Genomic DNA, 19,848 nt, shown 5'->3' on the forward strand with positions numbered 1-19,848 from the left:
ATTCAACTTCAGTGATGTTTCTGGCACATGTCCCAGTTGTGGACGTTTGTGGAGCAGTGATGTGGTCTTTGATTCATACTTTCACCAGACATTATGCACAGTCTGCAGCTTCAAGGGATATAATGCAAATGCAGACAATGTGACCATACATCTCTGTTCCAATGAGAGTGAGCTCTGCCTCCTGCGGTAACAGCTTTGGAGTCACCTGCAGTGTAGTGGACATGCAAGCACCCGAAGGAACAACAGTTATGTACCTTCTCATAACTATTGTTTTTCAGGATGGTTCCATATGTCCATTACACGACCACCCTTATTCCTTGACACATCAGAGTCTACCATTGGTTTCTGGTACAAAGCAAGTGGAGGAGGGGGGTGGGGCATCTCTGCCCTTCATCCCTTACTCACAGCACAGGGAGCTGAGCAGGGCTGACCCTGTTGGTAATGCTAGGAAAAGCTTTCCAGTACTGGTGCATGAAGTGTATGCATACCTCCAGTGTTATGGACATATGCAATGCATCTTGTACAACAGTTCCGAGAAGGTAAGTACCAGTTTCTTACTGCTTGTGTTTAAAACTATATTAAACTGTTTCTTCAAAGTGAGTTTCTAGTCTGAAAAATGACTCTCACTACTTTATGCAGGTCTGCTTCTTGTGGATGGTCATAGCAGCCTTTTTTACTATGCCCAAGTCCAGCTGGCTGACTGTTTTTATGCATCCATAAGCTTGCTAAGTTCCAACTGGCTGCACCTTGCAAACCACTGAAAGCAGCAGTTGCACAGGGGTTGCTGAGGACTTAAATATGAAGATATTGGGGATGTGCAGATTTAGCTGAGTGGTCTGCACAGCCTTTACTTGTGATGCATGAGATAAGGGCAAGGAACAGTTTTGCTGAGACAGAGTTCCCTTTGTATGGCAGGTGGCTAGTTTAAATCATCTTTGCTTGTAAACTGAGCACATTTGAACTGAAAACCAGAACAAACATAACCCATATTACCATTTGTAAGTACTTTAGAGTAGTACTGTGCTCCAATATTTTATAACTGCCAGTAAAACTTTTTTTAAAACCTTAGTTGCCTGTTTCTAGAGTCTGTAAACTCATGATTTTTTTTTTTTTTTTAATCAAAGGTAAAATCTACAGACAGCTGCCTTTTCTATGTCAAATGCTTCGATGACAGTGTTCACAGTTTTAAAGTTCCTAAAAACTCTCCTCCTATGGCTAGAGAGGTAACTACCAATTTAATTAAGTCTCTAATCTTGTAACTTTTGTGTAGATGGAAGAGAGAATCTAATTTTGTTTGCATAGAGCTAACTCTGAATCCTTGAGCTGTGTATATTAATACTATACTTTTGGATTCACTAGTAGTATAGAGACCTGGCTCATGGACACACAGCATTCAGAATAGTTGTATGTTTTTTGCTATTCCACTGCTGAAATGGTTGGTTATAGGAAAATCTGTGTAGTCTGTAGTCTGAGAGGTTGTTTTTGTTTGTTTGAGCTCTTAAACTTCTGTTGCAACTTACTTAGTCCCTCATCCCAAACTAAGAAAGGTAGTTAGTGTATTCTTGCAAATAGGTTCAGAGATGTGTGGTTAGGGCCACGCATTCTAAACAAGTGATAATGTTCTATCCAAAACTGGGCGGTGTGAGAAATAAGAGCACTATCATGACTCAGGCTCCTAGGTGCTACAGTAATAAATGTATTGAACATACTATTTATCCTTCATCTATAAGGCATGATTCAAGGTTTCTAGAGATGAAGAAATCTGGGGAAAAACACTTTTTATCTGATGAAGTGAGCTGTAGCTCACGAAAGCTTATGATCAAATAAATTGGTTAGTCTCTAAGGTGCCACAAGTACTCCTTTTCTTTTTGCGAACACAGACTAACATGGCTGTTACTCTGAATTTTATCTTGCAGTAGTGCCTCAAAGCCCAACTTGGACTTAAGTCCTATTGTGCCAGGCATTGTGCAAGCAAAATGGCAAAGCAGTCCTTGCCCCAGAGAGCTTGTAATCTAAATAGACAGGACAAAGGATGAGAGAAGTATAATCTCCATTTTGGAGATTGGGACCAGAGGCACAGACTCCTTGTATGACCTCCAGCAAGTCACTTGGAGTCTAGCAAAACAAGGAAGCTAACCCAGATCAAGAACCCTATCATAAGAACGGCCATACTGGGTCAGACCAAAGGTCCATCTAGCCCAGTATCCTGTCTTCTGGGAACAGCCAATGCCAGGTGCCCCAGAGTGAATGAACAGAACAAGCAATCACCAAGTGAGATCTCTCCTGCCACCCACTCCCAGCCTCTGGCAAACAAAGGCTAGGGACACCATCCCTGCCCATCTTGGCTAAAAGCCATTGATGGACCTATCCTCCATGAATTTATCTAGTTCTTTTTTTGAACCCTGTTATAGTCTTGGCCTTCGCAACATCCTTTGGCAGAGTTCCACAGGCTGACCATGTTGTGTGGAAAAAATACTTCCTTTTGTTTTTTTTAAACCTGCTGCCTATTAATTTCATTTGGTGACTCCTAGTTTTTGTGTTATGAGAGGGAATAAGTAACACCTGTCTAGCAACTTAATAACCATGCCATTCTCCTTTGTGTATTATACACTTATTTTTGAAAATGGAGTAACTGTCTAAAAGCTAGGTATTTTCAAGGAGTCTTTAAGACAAAAAATATATAACTGAGCTGGTGCTTCCTTCTGAAGCACCAGTTGTCTCACATGTGCCAGTGTTCAGCTGCTGCTGAAGTAGAGGTGTGCTCTTTAAAATGAGTGTGCTGAATTCTTGCAGTGGCTGCTTTTACTTTCAGAACTGGCTGGAGGCAATAGAAGACCACTCTGCATACAGCACTCACTACTGTACCCAAGAACAGCTGAGTGATGAGGAAGATGATGACACAGTATCTGTTGCAGAATTGCAAGAAACGCTGAAAGTATGTATGGGAATACATGGCTTTTACATCTGGCGAACTATAAATTGGTGCTTGCTAGTCTTTAACTACAGAATACTGGAGATGTATTAGAGCAGCTTTACTGTTTCTAGTTTGGGTAATATGTCTCCCTCCATTTACTTGGCTGTTCTCAGGGGGCCACAAACACTGCTGACATTTAGAATACAGTTTGTGATGTCTCATTCATGCTCAATACTCTGCATGTAATAGTGAATGTATACTACTACGGCCTGTATTTAGTAATTTAAGAACATGTACACAAAAATGAACTGTTACAAGTTAAACTGTTTTGAGCACTTTTGGCCAGAAGAGGGAGCTTGAAGTACTTGACATGTCTTCTAGTCTAAGTCTTCACTAAGGTATTTCAGATTTATAGGCTGTAACCCTCAGCAATGTACTGTTCTTAACTTGGATTTAAACTTGAAGAGTGGTCAGTTTGGATGAGCTATTACCAGCAGGAGAGTGAGTTTGTGTGTGTATGGGGGTGAGGGGGATGTGAGAAAACCTGGATTTGTGCAGGAAATAGCCCAACTTAATTGTCATGCACATTGTGTAAAGAGTTGTCACTTTGGATGGGCTGTCACCAGCAGGAGAGTGAATTTGTGTGGGGGGGGTGGAGGGTGAGAGAACCTGGATTTGTGCTGGAAATGGCCCACCTGATGATCACTTTAGATAAGCTATTACCAGCAGGACAGTGGGGTGGGAGGAGGTATTGGTTCATATTCTCTGTGTATATATAAAGTCTGCTGCAGTTTCCACGATATGCATCTGATGAAGTGAGCTGTAGCTCACGAAAGCTTATGCTCTAATAAATTGGTTAGTCTCTAAGGTGCCACAAGTACTCCTTTTCTTTTTGTTCTGATATAGTATGCTTAGAAATAGGTGTTAATGCATGGGGCCCTCATCTGAACTGACTTGATGCAAGGCACTTCACATAACTTCAAAGTAACTTATGAGAGGGTCTTCAGTTTACTATGAAACTGAGTTCCTGTTGTGGTGCTGGCTCTACTATCAAACTTCTGGCTTCAAAAAACTTGTCTAGTGTATTAAAGGAAAATAGCAGGGTACAGAAAAGTTCAAGGTGACTAGACAGGAAACACTGAAGGCTACACTAATGAAAAGCAAACCTTTATTTCAGGATAACTTGAACAAGTATATATGTAATTCTAATTTCTATTCCTGCAATCTACTGCAATCTTTTAAATACTGACTAGAGTTGACTGGAGGAGACTGTCTCAATTTGGAAATGGTGGCTCATGCCCTGTTTTTCACTGTGGGCTGTGCTCCCCAACCAAATTACGTGTCCTTTCATGTACCACAGAGTTTGCTTTTTGTTTGGTTGCTGTGGGGCATCATAGTCTGTCTGAGGAGCCTGGCCCAGAGAGGAAGATGGGGTGTATGACACCTAAACTATAGCTCCCAACAGCAGAGTGGATTTGATTTAAATCATGATTTAAGTCACTAGTCAGGAAGACTCAATTTAATCGTGGATTTCTACATAAAAGTGCATTCTTAAAACTACATTAATGTTGTTATAACCTTAATACATATTCTTCACAACTCAGATGTAGGTTTCATTTTTAGAAGGTACAACTTTATATTTTTAAAGTGATTTTATTCTGAAAATTTTTTAGATTAGTTTTACAGCTATATCAGAAAATGAATGAGTGTTTGGTTATTTCATTTACCTAAGATAATTGAAGCAGATAGTTCACCTCCCAATGACTTCATAAATATCTCCAATTCAACAGGTTAATCATTATTATTTGTAGGACTTTCTTTCCATCCTGTATTAGGAGGAGAACATCACCAGACAGACATTTAAATTGTTTTATTTAACTAAAACACCGTTATGTATTCAACAGCAAGCACATAATATTTAACAAAACAAGCATATGAATTTTTGAATTTAGTTAAACATTCAAGTTTTTTAAAATCTTGGGTTTTTTGTTACTATTTTCAACTAAAATAGTTAAATGAAATATATATATATATTTTTTAAAAACCACACAAATTAGATCGACTGTCAGCCAGGTCAATATGAAAAACTTAAAATATTGGCTTCTGCAGTTAACTCAGTTGTCTTCACCTTCATTTTCCTGTTTGTTCATAATCTGGAAAAGAAAAACAAGCTTTCCTGCCTTTTTCAGGTCCCAAACAATTTCTCAGTTTGGAATGAATTAGTCCAAAGCAAGAAAATATTCTTTCTACACCAGCAGAAGAAGCTACTGCTGTTAAAATTGAGATTATCACTTCAACAGTCTCTGAATCCAAGTGCTTAAGTGACTTCCTCCAGTTCCCTGGTGTGATTTTCTTTAAAACATCACCAGCAAATGTATATTTCTTGAATGGTTCTTATTCCCAAACTGGGTCTCTTTTATGGCCTGCTGCCATTATAGGTTTTCCCTTCCAGTGAGAGAATGGTATGGTAGATCTCAAATCAAGGAAGGCTACACTCAGAGAGACCTCAAGACTTCTGGAATATGCTGCTCAAACAGTTTCACTTTTGTTTCTGCTGCCTGTCCCTGTCTCTCATTTATCTCCAGACTTCTTCTCCTTGTTCAGATCTATTCTGCCCCCAACAATCTTCTATTCATTGAACTTTTTGAAACTTTGCACTTGTAGAGAGACGTAAGGAATTGACTGTGTGGTCACAAATTTGCAAAGAGACAATAGGATTGAGGACAGAAATAAGAGGTGTTATTTCTCACCTCTGTTATACCAATAAAATAAAACCCAACAGGATCTTTAAAAAGGGGATGAGACAAAATGCCATGTGTGTTGTGAATACAAAAAGAGGCACAGTAAACAAGTAATCATAGGTTTCAGAGTAGCAGCCGTGTTAGTCTGTATTCGCAAAAAGAAAAGGAGTACTTGTGGCACCTTAGAGACTAACCAATTTATTTGAGCATAAGCTTTCGTGAGCTATAGCTCACTTCATCGGATGCAACTTTGGTTCTCCCATCCTTGAGGCTGTTGGGTGGATTCCAGTCTGCCCTCCAGGGATCATCCAGTTATCTCCACTTAGCGCATTCTTTGGCCATTCGATACTGAAGTGTTAACTCTTAGGGTGGCACTCCTAACCATTCATCTTCTGTTTACACACAACATCCATTCGCATGCATTCTCAAGTTTATTTGGACATGTATCTCTTCTGACTTTAACAACTCTTGGGATGTAAAGAAACTGCTTAACCCCCTTACTATATAACATACATAACAAGCAAGATAAAAGAACAGGAGTACTTGTAGCACCATAGAGACTAACAAATTTATTAGAGCATAAGCTTTTGTGGGCTACAGCCCACTTCATTGGTTCCATTCTATGCATCCCATGAAGTGGGCTGTAGCCCACGAAAGCTTATGCTCTAATAAATTTGTTAGTCTCTAAGGTGCCACAAGTACTCCTGATCTTTTTGTAGATACAGACTAACACAGCTGCTATGCTGAAACAAGATAAAGAATGGGAGAAGGGTGGGGATCTGTGTGCTGTTCCGAGGAACAGTTGTTTTTGCAAAGTCTTATCTCTTCTGAGAACAGACTTTCTGTCCTAGGATGTGCTGAGCAGTTTGGCCTTGCAAACCTTTCACATAGAAAGGAAAAGCCTTCTAATTAACATTACTTTGGGATCTTTAAACTATATAAATTTAAAAATCATACAGAAATCCTCTGGTATAGTAACATTTATTTATTTAAAAAATTTTCTGTTATCTCTGGAGACACAAATCCACAGTTTGAGAACATCAAAACTAAATATCTCTGATATCTTCTTGAGTGACTGAGTAGAGTCCCATTGGGTAGATAGAAAGATTAACCTAAATCTATACAGAAGCCCCTGGAACCCCATAAAATTGGGTCCCTAATCCATGAACTCTTGGAATGCATTTACAAAACTTTTCTTAAACATTATATGAATATATTGTTTCATACTATAGAATTAGAATTTATAATCCCTATTCCATGATGAGATATCTTTGGACTATAATGCATCTTAATTAAAACTATCTTTAGATTGCTTTTTCCTCAAAAAGCATGTTATCAAAAAAATCTGATTTTATTTATTTATTTTTTAAATCCTTGATTTTTATCCACCCTGCCCAAGAGGCACTGTGGATGCATTTCCAAATCTTAGGTTTTTCATTTTTGATGAAAGTCTAAATTTTTTCTGTGGGGAAGCAGAACCCCTCCACCCTCCCCCCCCAAAAAAACCACTAGTCAAAAACCCAGTTGTCAAAACAGTCTTTTAATGGAAAATTTTTAACTATCCTTAATATTGATACACTACTAATTCTGTAGAAAAACTACATGAAATGCACATGCTTTTTGGTAAAACAGAACTTTATTTGTGTTCTGGTAATGTCCACAAAGGAAGAAAATAGTCCCTCCTCTCAAGACCTTATAAAAGAATAATCTGAAAAGAAGCAACATGCAGAGGATAAAAAGGGGTGGAGAGGACAACTGTATACATGCTGATATTTAATTTTATAAAGTTGTATGTAATCATAGTTGAAATTCCTCATTCCTTGAAGACTTTTCATCAAGGGCTCTGAAGAGTCTTTAAACAAGCCCCAGGGTTTTTTACTATGTAATTTTCAGTCTTGGATTTTACATCTCCGAGTGGAAGGAAACCCCCTGAAACTAATCTCCTCACAGCTTGCTCCACTGCAAACCTCATTTTTCTAATGAGACTGGGTCACCATCGTTCCTTGTCTACCCACAGCACTTTATTTCAAACCTCCATGCTGTCGTGCTGCCACCAATTAGAATGCTAGAAAGTCTGCTGGAATTCTATCATTGTCTAAACCGTCTTTGAGCAGGGTAGCTAAAATGCCAGAGGCCATTCTACACTAGCACACACCCTAGTAAAGCTGGTCTGGTAGCAGTGCAACAGTGTAGAAGCTTACATAGAAATTATTTTGCGGGCAAGGCCTAATAGATTACAAGTAATGTGATTCAGTTTTTGTAACAAATGTGTAGGTAATGATGTACAAGGCTTCCTTGGTGCATTCTGGGAAAATTTGGGAATCTGATAACCCCGCAAAGGATGGGCTACCTGGAGGATTCCCACATAAAACAGAACCCAGCAGCAGGTGGTGCAGTTTCTTGACCCACAGAGCTGGAAAGAAGATGACCAGCCCAAACTAGTTAATGATTGATGTCCTAGTCATGCGCAAAAAGAGTGAACAAGTTACATGAAGACAACACTGTGCCACCCTAGGCCTCTGTTAGCGATGAGGCACAGTTAGTTGACGAGGTTACTAACCATTTTAACCTGTTTGAACACACCACCTTTAGAGCCACCATGCCAGTAAGTGAATACATCTCCTAGTTAAAGTAACTTGAGTGAATTGGTAACGAATTGCTTATGTGGACCCTCTCTGTTCAGGCTACAAACCAATTCTTTACCTTAAGCTGATCCTTCTTTAGTTTGAGCAAAAATGGGTTTTGGCTTTTTTTTGGGTGGGTATTTTTCTTTTTTAAAGAAGAGTAGAAGTGCTGGGTTAGCATTCTAGAGTAGCCTTTCACTCCTAGACATGTAGGCCCAAACAGTGGTGGTCTTTTAAAGAGTATATTTGACTGCTCTACCCCTTCTCACCCCTGCTCTCCTTTCTCCCCCGACAACCTCTTGTCACAAAGGGTAATACATGTAACTGTTTCCACATGAAATGTTGTCTAGTACAATGTGATGCTTTTTAGTTTTGAAGTGACTTATTACAGCCTGAGTGTCATATATATTATGTAGTCCTATGACAAGTTCATGCCAAATAACTTGTAGAATGCAACAGCACTGTTCTCTTTACTGGAGAAACCGCATCGTATGTCACTTACATGATTAATGAATAATTCTACTCCAGTTAAACTAAACTTCATTAGTACTTACATTTATGCTGTGAAATCTGAGAGTTCTTAGCTGTATCACCTTGATGCACTTGTACTCCCAGAGACTGAAGCATCTCTGGCAGTAGAAAGCTTTGTGTAGACATAAATTTCATGAGTGGTCTTTACATTCCCCCTACAAAGAGTTTACAGAGGCGATTTCTTTTTTTAACATGTTAAATCAAATCTGAAGTGATGCCAAGTGTCCTAGTTACTCTGCAAATACAGCAATGCGTGTTGTAATCACTATTCAAAAGAAGTGTATTTGGGACTTCACTGGAATGGGCATGTTTTGTGCAAGTAGATGCCTCCAAACTACAGTGGAGCCTAAGGACCTGATCCTGAGAGGCAGTGCCTGCCCATTCCTGCACATTTGGATATCCAAAAATGAAGTTGACCAGGTTACTAACCAAACAGGTTAAAATGAACATACCACCTTTAGCGCCACCATGCCAGTGCTCTGGGTTTAACTCTTCACTTGCCAGCGTTTGTCCACTCTAATCCGCTAAAGCGCTGAAGGAGGTTGCCTGTGATGAGGGTATGCTAAGGCACACATGCTAAGGCACGGCTCGGACTCTGATTTGAGCCCAAACCACCTTTCGGTCCCCACGCAAATCGGTCTGAGTCAGGTCAGCAAGCACTCAAGACCCATGTTGTAGGGTGTGGATCAGAGCCAGAGTACCACTACAATTCAGGTCCAAGCCCTGTCCCTTTGCAGTGTGGATACAGGTCAAGGTACAGACCCATGTCAAAGATCTACGTAGTGCAATATAGTCACGTTAGCACAGCTGTGAGAACTTGGTCTAGCAATTGTTGCAGAGTGGATGCTCGGTCACAGGCTTGGAAACAGAGTCCGTGTTCTACAGGCCTGGGCTTAGAATACAGGGTAGACATGCCCTAAGAAGCAAGACTAAATTGGGAGGAAAATAGCTTATGTAACTGTTGGTCTCTGAACAAAACTTGATTGCTTCTAAAAAGTTTATTGAAATTTATATACTGCAATTAAAGTGGCTTTGAATATAGCCATTCAAGTGTGCAGTGACGCCTCTTGAGAGAGAGAAAAATACATATGAAGCTTTTTTACACACTCCAGACTGGGGCGGGGAGACATGGAAGGTCCAGTGCTTCCCCAGTAGCCACCTGGGTGGGGAGAGGAAGGGGTGGGGCCAGAACCTCTCCAACCATGCTGGGACACTGCCTGGTGCGGCCCAGTGGCTGCCTGGGAGAGCATCTGGCTGTGGGGGTGGCAGGCTGCCCCCTCCCCAGGCTCCGCTTCCAGGGACAGCAGCCAAGCGAGCCAGAGTCCCCCGCTTCTCCCTGGCGTGCTCAACGCCCATCCCCAGAAGCTGAGCCTGGACAGGGAGCAGGCTGCCGCCACTGCTGCAGCCTCCCTAGCCAGGCTCTCCCCGCCTGGGCCTGGCTGCCAGGGAGAGCAGCTGAATGTGCTGGGGGGAGCCAGTGCAGTGGGAGGACAGAGCCCATTTCTCCCCCCCCCCATAAGTAATGTGGGGCGGGGGGGAGAGCATGGGGGCTCCGGGCTGGGGGCGGGGCAGAGATGGGCTGGGGGCGGGGCAGAGATACATGGGGAGGTTGTGTCCTCCCATTTAGCTGGTGCCCCCCCAATATGGGGAGGCACCAGTCATCTATTGATTTACCTTAAGAAAAAAGTGGTTTTATATCAGAACTTTTTTTTTTCAAATTGTTAGGTATCTCTAACTTGTATTTAAGAAAACTTCAGTACGTTTAATAGAATGTGAGAAGTTCTTTTCCATTTAGAAGTACCTGTTTTAAATAGCTTTTTATCTTTGTTTGCAGAAGGCACAAACATGTCAACAAAGGCTAGATAAAGAGATTTCCAACTTCCTCATAATGATTAAATCGTGCAACACCACTAAAGGTAACACTGTTAGCAATTGTAACTCTTTCTGCAGTTTCTTGACATGCTCTGTGTTGAATAAACCACTCGGTAAAAAATCAGGAAGTCCACCTTTTGTCAAATAAAACTTCACCAAAACAGAAACATAAGATGCCTGTGAGTATAGGACCACTGCTTTTTAATTAGAAATTGAGACTGAATACTTCAGTTTTCAAGTAAGTAATAAGTTGACCATTATAATTGCTAAATAGCTAGTGGTTCTGCTAATGCTTTACATCCATTGAGGCAGTTAGTTTAAGCCTCCGGGAAGTTGTACTATGGTGTAACTTGTCATAAATAGTATTTTCAGGATAAGTGAGTGTATAGGTGAGCTCCTCCTGCTTTGGAATCACTTATTTAAATGGCTCTACAACACAAGAGCAGTAGCTTTTATTGTCCCCTTAAAGGTACCAAAAGCCCTCTTGCTACCCTCCTTACTGCCAAGAGATCAGCTGCTGCTTCTAGTTTCTCTCCTCACTCAATTTGTATGATGTATTTGCTCATTGTAGTAAAAAAGCTATGGTGCACTGACCTTGTGGAATGGGGATGAATTAAATGTAATAAAGAAACTAATGGGTCAGTGAGATGGCATATATTCCAGTGTCCTTGTATAAAAAGGGGACACAGCAGGTTGGGGAGAGCTCAAATCTTTGTAAATCACATACTGTTGCCATTGGACACTTAACTGGAACTCTGCTGTTTGTATGCTATTGGCTATTATGTACAGGCATCAAATTTAAGAGATCCTGACTTTCTCTTGTTTCGGGCTAGTGCCTTGTACATATATGCATAATATGAAATTGAAATCAATGGATTTTTAAGATTTAAAAGTGGTAATTTGAGAATTTAAATTATATTTATCTGAAAAGTGGGGGCTTTAAAAACAAACCTCTTTAATAAACAGATCTGGCCTTCGTGTATATTTGAGTCCTTACTACTTCTAACAGTGGTTAAAATGTACTAAGCTCAAATTAGAATGCTAGTTGTTAATCATAGAATTGTAGGACTGGAAGGGACCCCAGGAGGTCATCGAGTTGAGGGGGTTCTTAACCTTCTTTCCTTGCTAAGGCCCCCCTCAATATGCTATTAAAAACGCCAGGGCCCGGAGGGGGCGGGAGGGGAGGGAACTTGGGGCTCCAGGCTGGGGGCACCCTTGGGAATAGGTATAGATTTTATTTCTATTTGGGGGGAGGCAAGAGCTGGTGGGGCTTGAGCCAGCTTTACACAGTGGGGTCCAGGGAGGGAGTGCCACCTTCACCCCCTTGACTCACTCAGGAGGCCACCCAGCCTGTCTGGGCTCTGGTGGGATGCAACCAAAAAATATAACTTGAAGGGGGGACTCGGTTCAAAAAGTTTGAAAATTGCTTAGGATGCAGGAAAGGCTGGAGCACCCACAGGAAAAAAAAACAAACTGGGTACTCAGCACCCACTGGCATTACCAGCTGTTGGCAGCCAGGGATCAACTGTTTTGCAGGTGCCTTGGCTGATGAGCTGTTTCCTAGGGGCAGCCTGTGCGCAGCTGTGATCAGCTGTTGGGTGGGCAGGCTCAGATCAGCTGTTTCCCACCTCCGTGCTCCCACAGGGGCTGAGTGAGTCTCACAAAAAAAAAAGCCTTAAGGTTAGGCGTGGGCTATCAGCAGCAGTGCAGCCAGCCCCTGCTCACCTAGGGCCGTCCTACACCTCTTGGGCTGATGGCCACGTGTATGGTTGCTCTCTGCCAGCCAGGCTCCACTCCGGCTACAGCAGGCATCAGATGACCCAAGGGAGCCCAGCTAGGCTAGGGCTGGGTGCAGTGGTGGATTAGGGGGAGGAGAAGCCCCGGATCCCGGCAGGAGCTGCGCTGGGTGGGGGAAGAGAAGTCCCAGACCCCACTCTGTGTGGAACTGGCCTGAGCTCTTCTCTCTCCCATCCCCCCTGCGCAGAGCTGGCTCTCACTCTCCAGCTGTGGAGAAATTCAGCCCAAATCTACCCACCTTGGTGTCTCCATTTCCCCTATCATCACACAACCATGAATGGATATAGCCTAGGAGGCAGTGACAGCATTATCTGCATTTGGCAGGTGGGATCTAGGGCACACAGAGGTGAAGTGACTTTCCCAAGGCTAAGCAGGGAGTCTGTGGCAAAGCAGAGAATCAAACCCAGAACACCTGAGACCGAGGCCTGTGTCTTAACTACTAGGCAACCTTTCCACCCAAGGAGGGGGAACCTCCTCTTCCACGTTGGGTGGGTGGGAGCAGGCACTAGACAGAGCCACCAGGAGGTGGGGAGCAGAGAGAGATGGGAAAAGGGACATGGGTAGGAAGCAAGAAGGGAAGAAACATCAGGAAATGGAGCAAGGACTTAGAGAAGAAACAAGAGAAAGGGAGAGGAGAAAGGGGCAGGGAGAGGGGAAAGACTCTCCACTCCTTGTCCCTTCTATCCACCTTCTTCCCACAGCCATCAGTGGCCCTCAGCTCCCAAACAGGCCCTAAGCAGGTGTGAACATAATGTCTTTAAACTGGGATGTTGAAGACAGCTTGTAACTGAGTGTAATGATTTTAATATACTGTAATTCATGATGATGTAATGATATATTTCATTACTATTTTAATAATTACATTAAGATGCTAGTGATACACACATTCAATAACAGAATATGAAAAGTACATAAATATGCTGAAAATCTCCAGTTTTGGGGGGAGGCTGAGGCCTTCCCCCCCCCCCCCCCCAGCACAAACACCTCACCTTCAAGGCAGGAGAGGGCAGAAGGGAGTGAGCTGTGGGCAGGAGATGCTCAGGGGAGGGCGTAGAGCAGGGGCAGGAAGAGGAGGAATGGGGCAGAGTGAGGGTGGGGCCTTAGGGAAGGGGGCGGAGCTAGGAAGGGGCACCCACCTGCAAAACCAAAAGTCAGCACCTATGGGCAGGGGGTAACTAGGGGTTGTATATGGGGGGGACTCCCAGTTTCTGGCTTGGGGGGTGGAGGTTTGCTGGCTTCAGCCCCACACGGCTCCTGGCTTCGGGGCAGGGAGCCCACCAGCTTTAGCCCTGTGCTGCTCCCGGCTTCGGGGGGGTTCACGGATCTCCAGTTGAGAACCACTGATCTAGTCCAGTCCCCTGCACTCATGGCAGGACTAAGTGTAATCTAGACCATCCCTGACAGGTGTTTGTCCAACCTGCTCTTAAAAATCTCCAATGATGGAGATTCCACAACCTCAATGGGCAATTTTATTCTAGTGCTAAACCACTCTGATGGTTAGAAAAAACTTCCTAATTTCCAACCTAAACTGCCCTTGCTGCAATTTAAGCCAAAACAAACCCAGGTTTTTTTCAATCTTCCCTCAGAAGTCATGTTTTCTAAATCTTTAATCATTTTGGTGCTCTTCTCTGGACTTTCTCCAATTTGTCCACATCTTTTCTGAAATGTGGTGCCCAGAACTGGACACAATACTCCAGCTGAGGCCTAATCAGCACAGAGTAGAGTAGAAGAATTACTTCTCTTGTCTTGCTTACAAAATTCCTGCTAATGCAAAAAAGCAAACATCGTTCTGGGATGTAACAGTGTTACACTGTTGATTCATATTTAGTTTATAATCCATTATGACCCCTAGATCCCTTTCCACAGTACTCTTTCCTTGGCAATCATTTCCGATTTTGTATGTGTGCGACTGATTTGTTCTTTCCTAAGTGGAGTACTTTGCATTTGTCTTTATTGAATTTCATCGTATTTTCTTCAGACCATTTCTCCGGTTTGACCAGATCGTTTTGATTTTAATGTTATCTTCCAAAGTACTTGCAACCCCTCCCAGCTTTGGTATTGTCCATAATCTTTAAGTGATTCATTGTGAACGCCTGATAGCATAGGCGCCGACTTCCCCTCTGCCTGGTGGGTGCTCAACCCCTGCCCCACCTCTGCACCACCCTCACCCCACCTCCTTCCTAAGTCCCTGTCCCTGCCCCACCTCTTCTCTGCCCCCTCCCCAAACATGCCGTGTCCCCGCACCTCCCCCTCCCTCCCAAAAGTCCTAAGTGCTGCCAAACAGCTGTTAAGTGGCCGGGGGGGGGGGGCGGGGGCAGGAAGTGCTGGGAGGGATGGGAAGTACCAGGGATGTGGCATGCTTGGGGGGTGGGGGGGAGAAGGTAAGGAGTGGAGGGGGAGCTTGATGACTGGTGGGTGTGGAGCACCTGCTAATTTTTCCCTATGGGTGCTCCAGCCCCGGAGCACCCATGGAGTCAGTGCCTATGACTGTTAGTTGCTCTCTGGGAATGGTTTTGCAGCGAGTTATGCACCCACCTTATAGTTGCTTCATCTAGGTTATTTTGTTTGTTTTGTTATGGCCATTCGAGACAGTATCAAAAGCCTTACTAAAGTCAAGATATACCACATTTGCTGCTTCCCCTCTATCCACAAGGCTTGTTAATGCCTGTGCAAGCCCATTGTCTTTAACAGGATAGCATGTGGCTAGCCAAGCCTTTGCCGGTAGTGGTCTACCAAACAAGAAACCGACCTTGATGCAGTCCAAGTTGTCTGCGGGGCTAACTTTTACGTAAAACACATCTTTGTCAAATGAGCATGCTGTCCATATTGAAGCAATCATAGAATTCTGTTTGTTTGCCGATACCACTTTTAGCTGGTTCTAGGAGTAGACATGCACAGTGATTCCAAGTCTTTGGAAACAGAATTATATTAAGGCTAGTGTCTATCTTTAAAATATGTATTTCAATAGAACTGGCTTTGCCAGTACTAAACTCTGTTAAAAATAAACCATTAAGGTTAGTCAAACATTGTCAGTGGTATTTAACTTGGGTGGGGTTTAATGCAGTGGAAATCAAATAGAGGACAACTAACAATGTCCAAACTAGCCAGATGAAGTGTAAAAGTTAGTTTTATGAAGAATACTGTCTATCACTGGCTTTCCATCTGAATGTGTCAGATTTCTTTCAGAGTAACAGCCGTGTTAGTCTGTATTCGCAAAAAGAAAAGGAGTACTTGTGGCACCTTAGAGACTAACCAATTTATTTGAGCATAAGCTTTCGTGAGCTTTTCGTGAAAGCTTATGCTCAAATAAATTGGTTAGTCTCTAAGGTGCCACAAGTACTCCTTTTCTTTTTGTCAGATTTCTGACCACTATACAAGGTGATAGTCAAATATTCAAAACAAATTAAAGGGCAAATAAAGTACAGTTCTTCTCCTTCATGCTGATGGGGTCAAAACTACAGCATTGTATGGTCCTTTTTACCTTGTTAGCATGAAATAGATGTGCTATGGCTCCATTACAAAAATGGTCTGTTCACTTCCCTTTCATCCCTTTTTGAAGCTGTTTTACAACATACATGTGTGTGGGGTTTTTTTGTTGTTTTTTGTTGTTTTTGCATCAGGAAGTCCTTGGAATTTTTTAGTATAATAAGACCAACATTTTGATGAAAAGCAACAACCTGAAATTTAACGTAGATAAAGCAGAAGTCTTCCTGGTTGGAAGAGAGCTAGTACCTCTGATCCTAAGGTGCTTAACTTGCCATCAGTCAAGGCAGTATGCTCTCAGATTGTCAAATACAAATCCAGACTTGTATGGATTTATTGCTAAGCCTGATAACCAATTGCAGTAATAGAAAATGCATCTTTCCATTTCCAATGTTACAGGAAACTGTGCCTGTTCCCCTCAGGAGGTGACCCCACCACAGTGATCAAGTACTTGTCACCTATCACTGTCTGTAACTTCATTTATCTAGGACTGAAATGGAGAGACAGCACATATTCAGTCTAGGACACAATCTCAGTGGCTCACAACAGAAAGCATTGCACAAGTACATGTGGCTTGCACCTGTTCTCAGATCACATACTGTTGCCTTGAATTGGTGTTGTCTTGAACTGAAGGACTTCAGTGACTTGTGGTCTGACTGTGTCAGATAGCCATGCTCCCGTCTGGGCAGTATAGCTAGCCTTTCCCAAGGTGAAACTCTTGTGAACCGAAGATGGGACTTCTGCAAGATGGCCATCTATTGTGGAATTAACTACTGGAAAAGCCTAAAATGAGCCTAAGATTGGCCATAGTTGGACCATGTTCTAAATTTTTTTTTTCCCCAAACACACAAAACAATATTGGAGGAAGAGCTTGGGTGAAGTAAGAAGAAAGCAACTGAATGTAGGAGAGGTGAAAAGTAGAATATTGCCTGTATCTTTCATTTTGGAAGGTGCCTATCCAACTTGATAGTCACAGTTAGAACTGTTAAGTGTACTCTGAGTTTTAATTAGAGGCTCCAAAGATAGAAGTTCTTGTATTACACAATATATATAGGTCTAATCAAGACAAAAAGTTTCTTGCAATGTGTCAAAGTACAAACATTCATGTAATATCTAGGGTAGTTTCTAGCATGTTGGGTAAAATTGCTCTTGTGTGGCTTGTAAAAGACACTGGAGGATGTCTTATAACTGTGGCAGTACTGAATTGTCAGACTCTTGTATTTGCACCAGAACAGCACTTACTTTTTTAGTGAGACTGATTGTGGTGGTACTTGTGTCTTCTGTGTAGTCACTATCAAGACCCTCTGACATCTTCGAAATGCTGCAAACTCAGACACCTAGTTCAAACTTACCTCTACTTTCTTGTCTGCTTTCGTAGCAGTAGTGCAATGAATATAATGCTTCTAAATGGCTTGTGTAACAGATGCGGAAGCCAGGCTTGCCACAAACCACTATATAGCCTTGAGCATGCTCTCCTATCAACTTAGTACATAAAGGGTATATCACTTTTTGCTACCAGATGCGTGTATGGGTGTTTTAATTTGCTATTGCCCAAATGTACAACATAGTTGCTGCTGGTGGTGGTTTTTAAATGAACCCTATTATTTTTAAGATGAAATAAACCTTTTTCTTCTAATTTAGAATTAGTAATTCCATTTTTAATATGCATGAATAAGGGGATTACAGCAAGGACAAAGGGAAACTTGAGTCTTGAGTTTTATCCTGCATAACAGGCTGACAATTATAGTTACAAAAGGACCTGAGTGCTAATGATTCCACCCTCTGTTACATATCCATTTGGGATGGTTATATTCAGGGTGTGAAGAGGGGATATTTTTGTGCTGTTTGTACCATTTACCCCATCAGGTATTGTCTTGGCCTTCATTTGAAGATTTTCCTCTTCTCCTTGATATTTACCACCAGTCTCTTCTGATTCCTGTTTTTGGTAACTTGGTTGTCCAACTTGAGTGTGGCCTCTTGGGTTTTCTTCAGCTTCCTGGTCTGACATGATGGCAGTAACTGCACACCATCCTTGGACTACAGATCATGCAATACTTTTACAGGAGAGGTCTTTACACCTTACTCCTGGAGAAGGGGTAAAAAGGAGGGACGCAGGTTAGGGCTGGGTAATCTTATGAAGCCCAGAGTTCTCCCATCTCGTGTTCCGAGCCAAGCTGTGCAGTGGAACTGTATCCAACTCATGAATAAATTACCTTTTGAAACCTTTCCCAAGTTCAGGACAAGGGGAAGAAACTTTCCCCTAATATTAACTTGTACACTGTATTGTAGACAGAGCATTTTCTACTGTTCTGGCACTGATGTAGCACATAAAATACACAGGATTTTTAATTGACCGTTTGGGAGCAAACAGTTGTGCAAAATCGGTAGTTAAGATGTCTCCTAAAACAGCTCACTTTGGTACTTTTGACTTTCAGGAATGCCTCCTTCATTTCTTCAGAAAATTGAAGTGGTCTCTGAAGTATCAAAAGAAACTTGTGAGGCTCTGAGTAACTGCCTTAAGCTCTTCACAAAGCAGGAAGGGGTATGTATTGCTGTACTTCACATCCTTATTGCATAAACTATTTTAAGAGCATCACTGAAGCCAGAACTAATGAGAGGCAGAGGAAAGGGGGACAATTGTACTTGGGCCCCCAAAATGTGTTCAACATCGGTATAAATAAACGAGCAGGGCAGAGACTCCATCAAACATGATGTGCCAAGGCCCCAAATTTCTCTTCAGGCCTGCAGCTGCCTTGCTTGCTTAATGTGCTGAACCAAGTACACCTCTAAGGCTTCTGCCTTTACCAGACTGGTTGTCTTGCATTTTGTTAGCCACCAAGTGGAATCTGATACATCAAAGAAATTAGCATTTTCCTCTGCAGCTAGGCATCAATACAAAAGAGAATCTTGGGTTTGTTTGCATATTGTACAGATTAATTGGTAGTCTTTTCAACTGTTCTGCCTTCTTCCACATGTATTTGGAAAGGTCTCTCTTGATTTAGTTGTTTTCATGGACAGTTTTTAAAAAGCGGTGTCCTTTTTATTGTACTTACTGTCACTAATGTGCAGGGCCCTATGCAGATTCTTCCCTCTATCTGGAATTGGTTAAGTCCGAGATATTAACAGCATTTTTATTATTCCAGGGAATTCCTAGTGTGTATTTCTAGTTTCAATACCACCCCCTACTCATTGGGCTTGTTGTCCTAATAGCACCCTGTTTGTTTATACTATTGTGTGTGGCAAGATGGCGGATGTTAGTCTGGTGGGTCCTGCTTTTTTCTTGGCAGAGAGCTAAGATGTCACCCTTTGCCCCTGCTCTTGAGTGCTGAGGGCTCTGCTACTAGCCCGGGAAGGTGGTAGAGGAGGGAAGTGGGGGAGGGGTCTGGGTTTGTTCCTCGCTCTGACTTCAAGACCCTCTCAACCCCTGCGGGTTTCTTACCCTCATCCCCCTTAGGCGGGGTTACCCTCGGTCCTTAGATGGTGGGGTCAAGGGAGTCTCCCTGTCCTGCTGGGGCAGGGTCTCCCTTACTTCAGGACTTCCAAATCTCTCAACACACCTCCAAGCTCCAGTCCTCTCTCCTTCCTCCTCCCCCTGTCTGCCTGAAGCAGGGGGTTTTATTAGGTTCCTAACAGGGCCTTGATTGACTGTAGGTGCTCCAATTAACCTGCAGCCACCTTCCCTAGTCTACAGGGAACCGTGCCTTAATTACGGCTTCTGTCCTGCTGCAGCTGTCTATGAATCTATGAATTAGCCTTGAGCTTATATCTTCCCCTCTAGCACTCTCCCACTGCTCCCTGGCCCTCCTGTATCACAAGTGTAATTCCAGTACTTCAGCGCACACGTACTGCGTGTTTGTTTTTTAATGTTGATCTCTGGCGGGTGCTT

General features: G+C 42.6%; 1 protein-coding gene across 6 annotated transcripts in view; it reads left to right on the top strand.

Annotated features, from left to right (window-relative positions):
• Window positions 1-19,848, top strand: part of OSBPL1A (oxysterol binding protein like 1A) — a 207,892-nt gene that overhangs the window by 44,821 nt on the left and 143,223 nt on the right. For all 6 annotated transcript variants that reach the window (XM_073331361.1, XM_073331364.1, XM_073331365.1 and 3 more), the window contains exons 12-15: window positions 1,125-1,223; window positions 2,813-2,935; window positions 10,645-10,726; window positions 18,398-18,504. In XM_073331361.1, the coding sequence (XP_073187462.1) occupies window positions 1,125-1,223; window positions 2,813-2,935; window positions 10,645-10,726; window positions 18,398-18,504 (411 nt within the window). The remainder of the gene's footprint in view (window positions 1-1,124; window positions 1,224-2,812; window positions 2,936-10,644; window positions 10,727-18,397; window positions 18,505-19,848) is intronic.

This window comes from Lepidochelys kempii, chromosome 2 (genome assembly GCF_965140265.1).
Source record: "Lepidochelys kempii isolate rLepKem1 chromosome 2, rLepKem1.hap2, whole genome shotgun sequence".
NCBI lineage: Eukaryota > Metazoa > Chordata > Testudines > Cheloniidae > Lepidochelys > Lepidochelys kempii.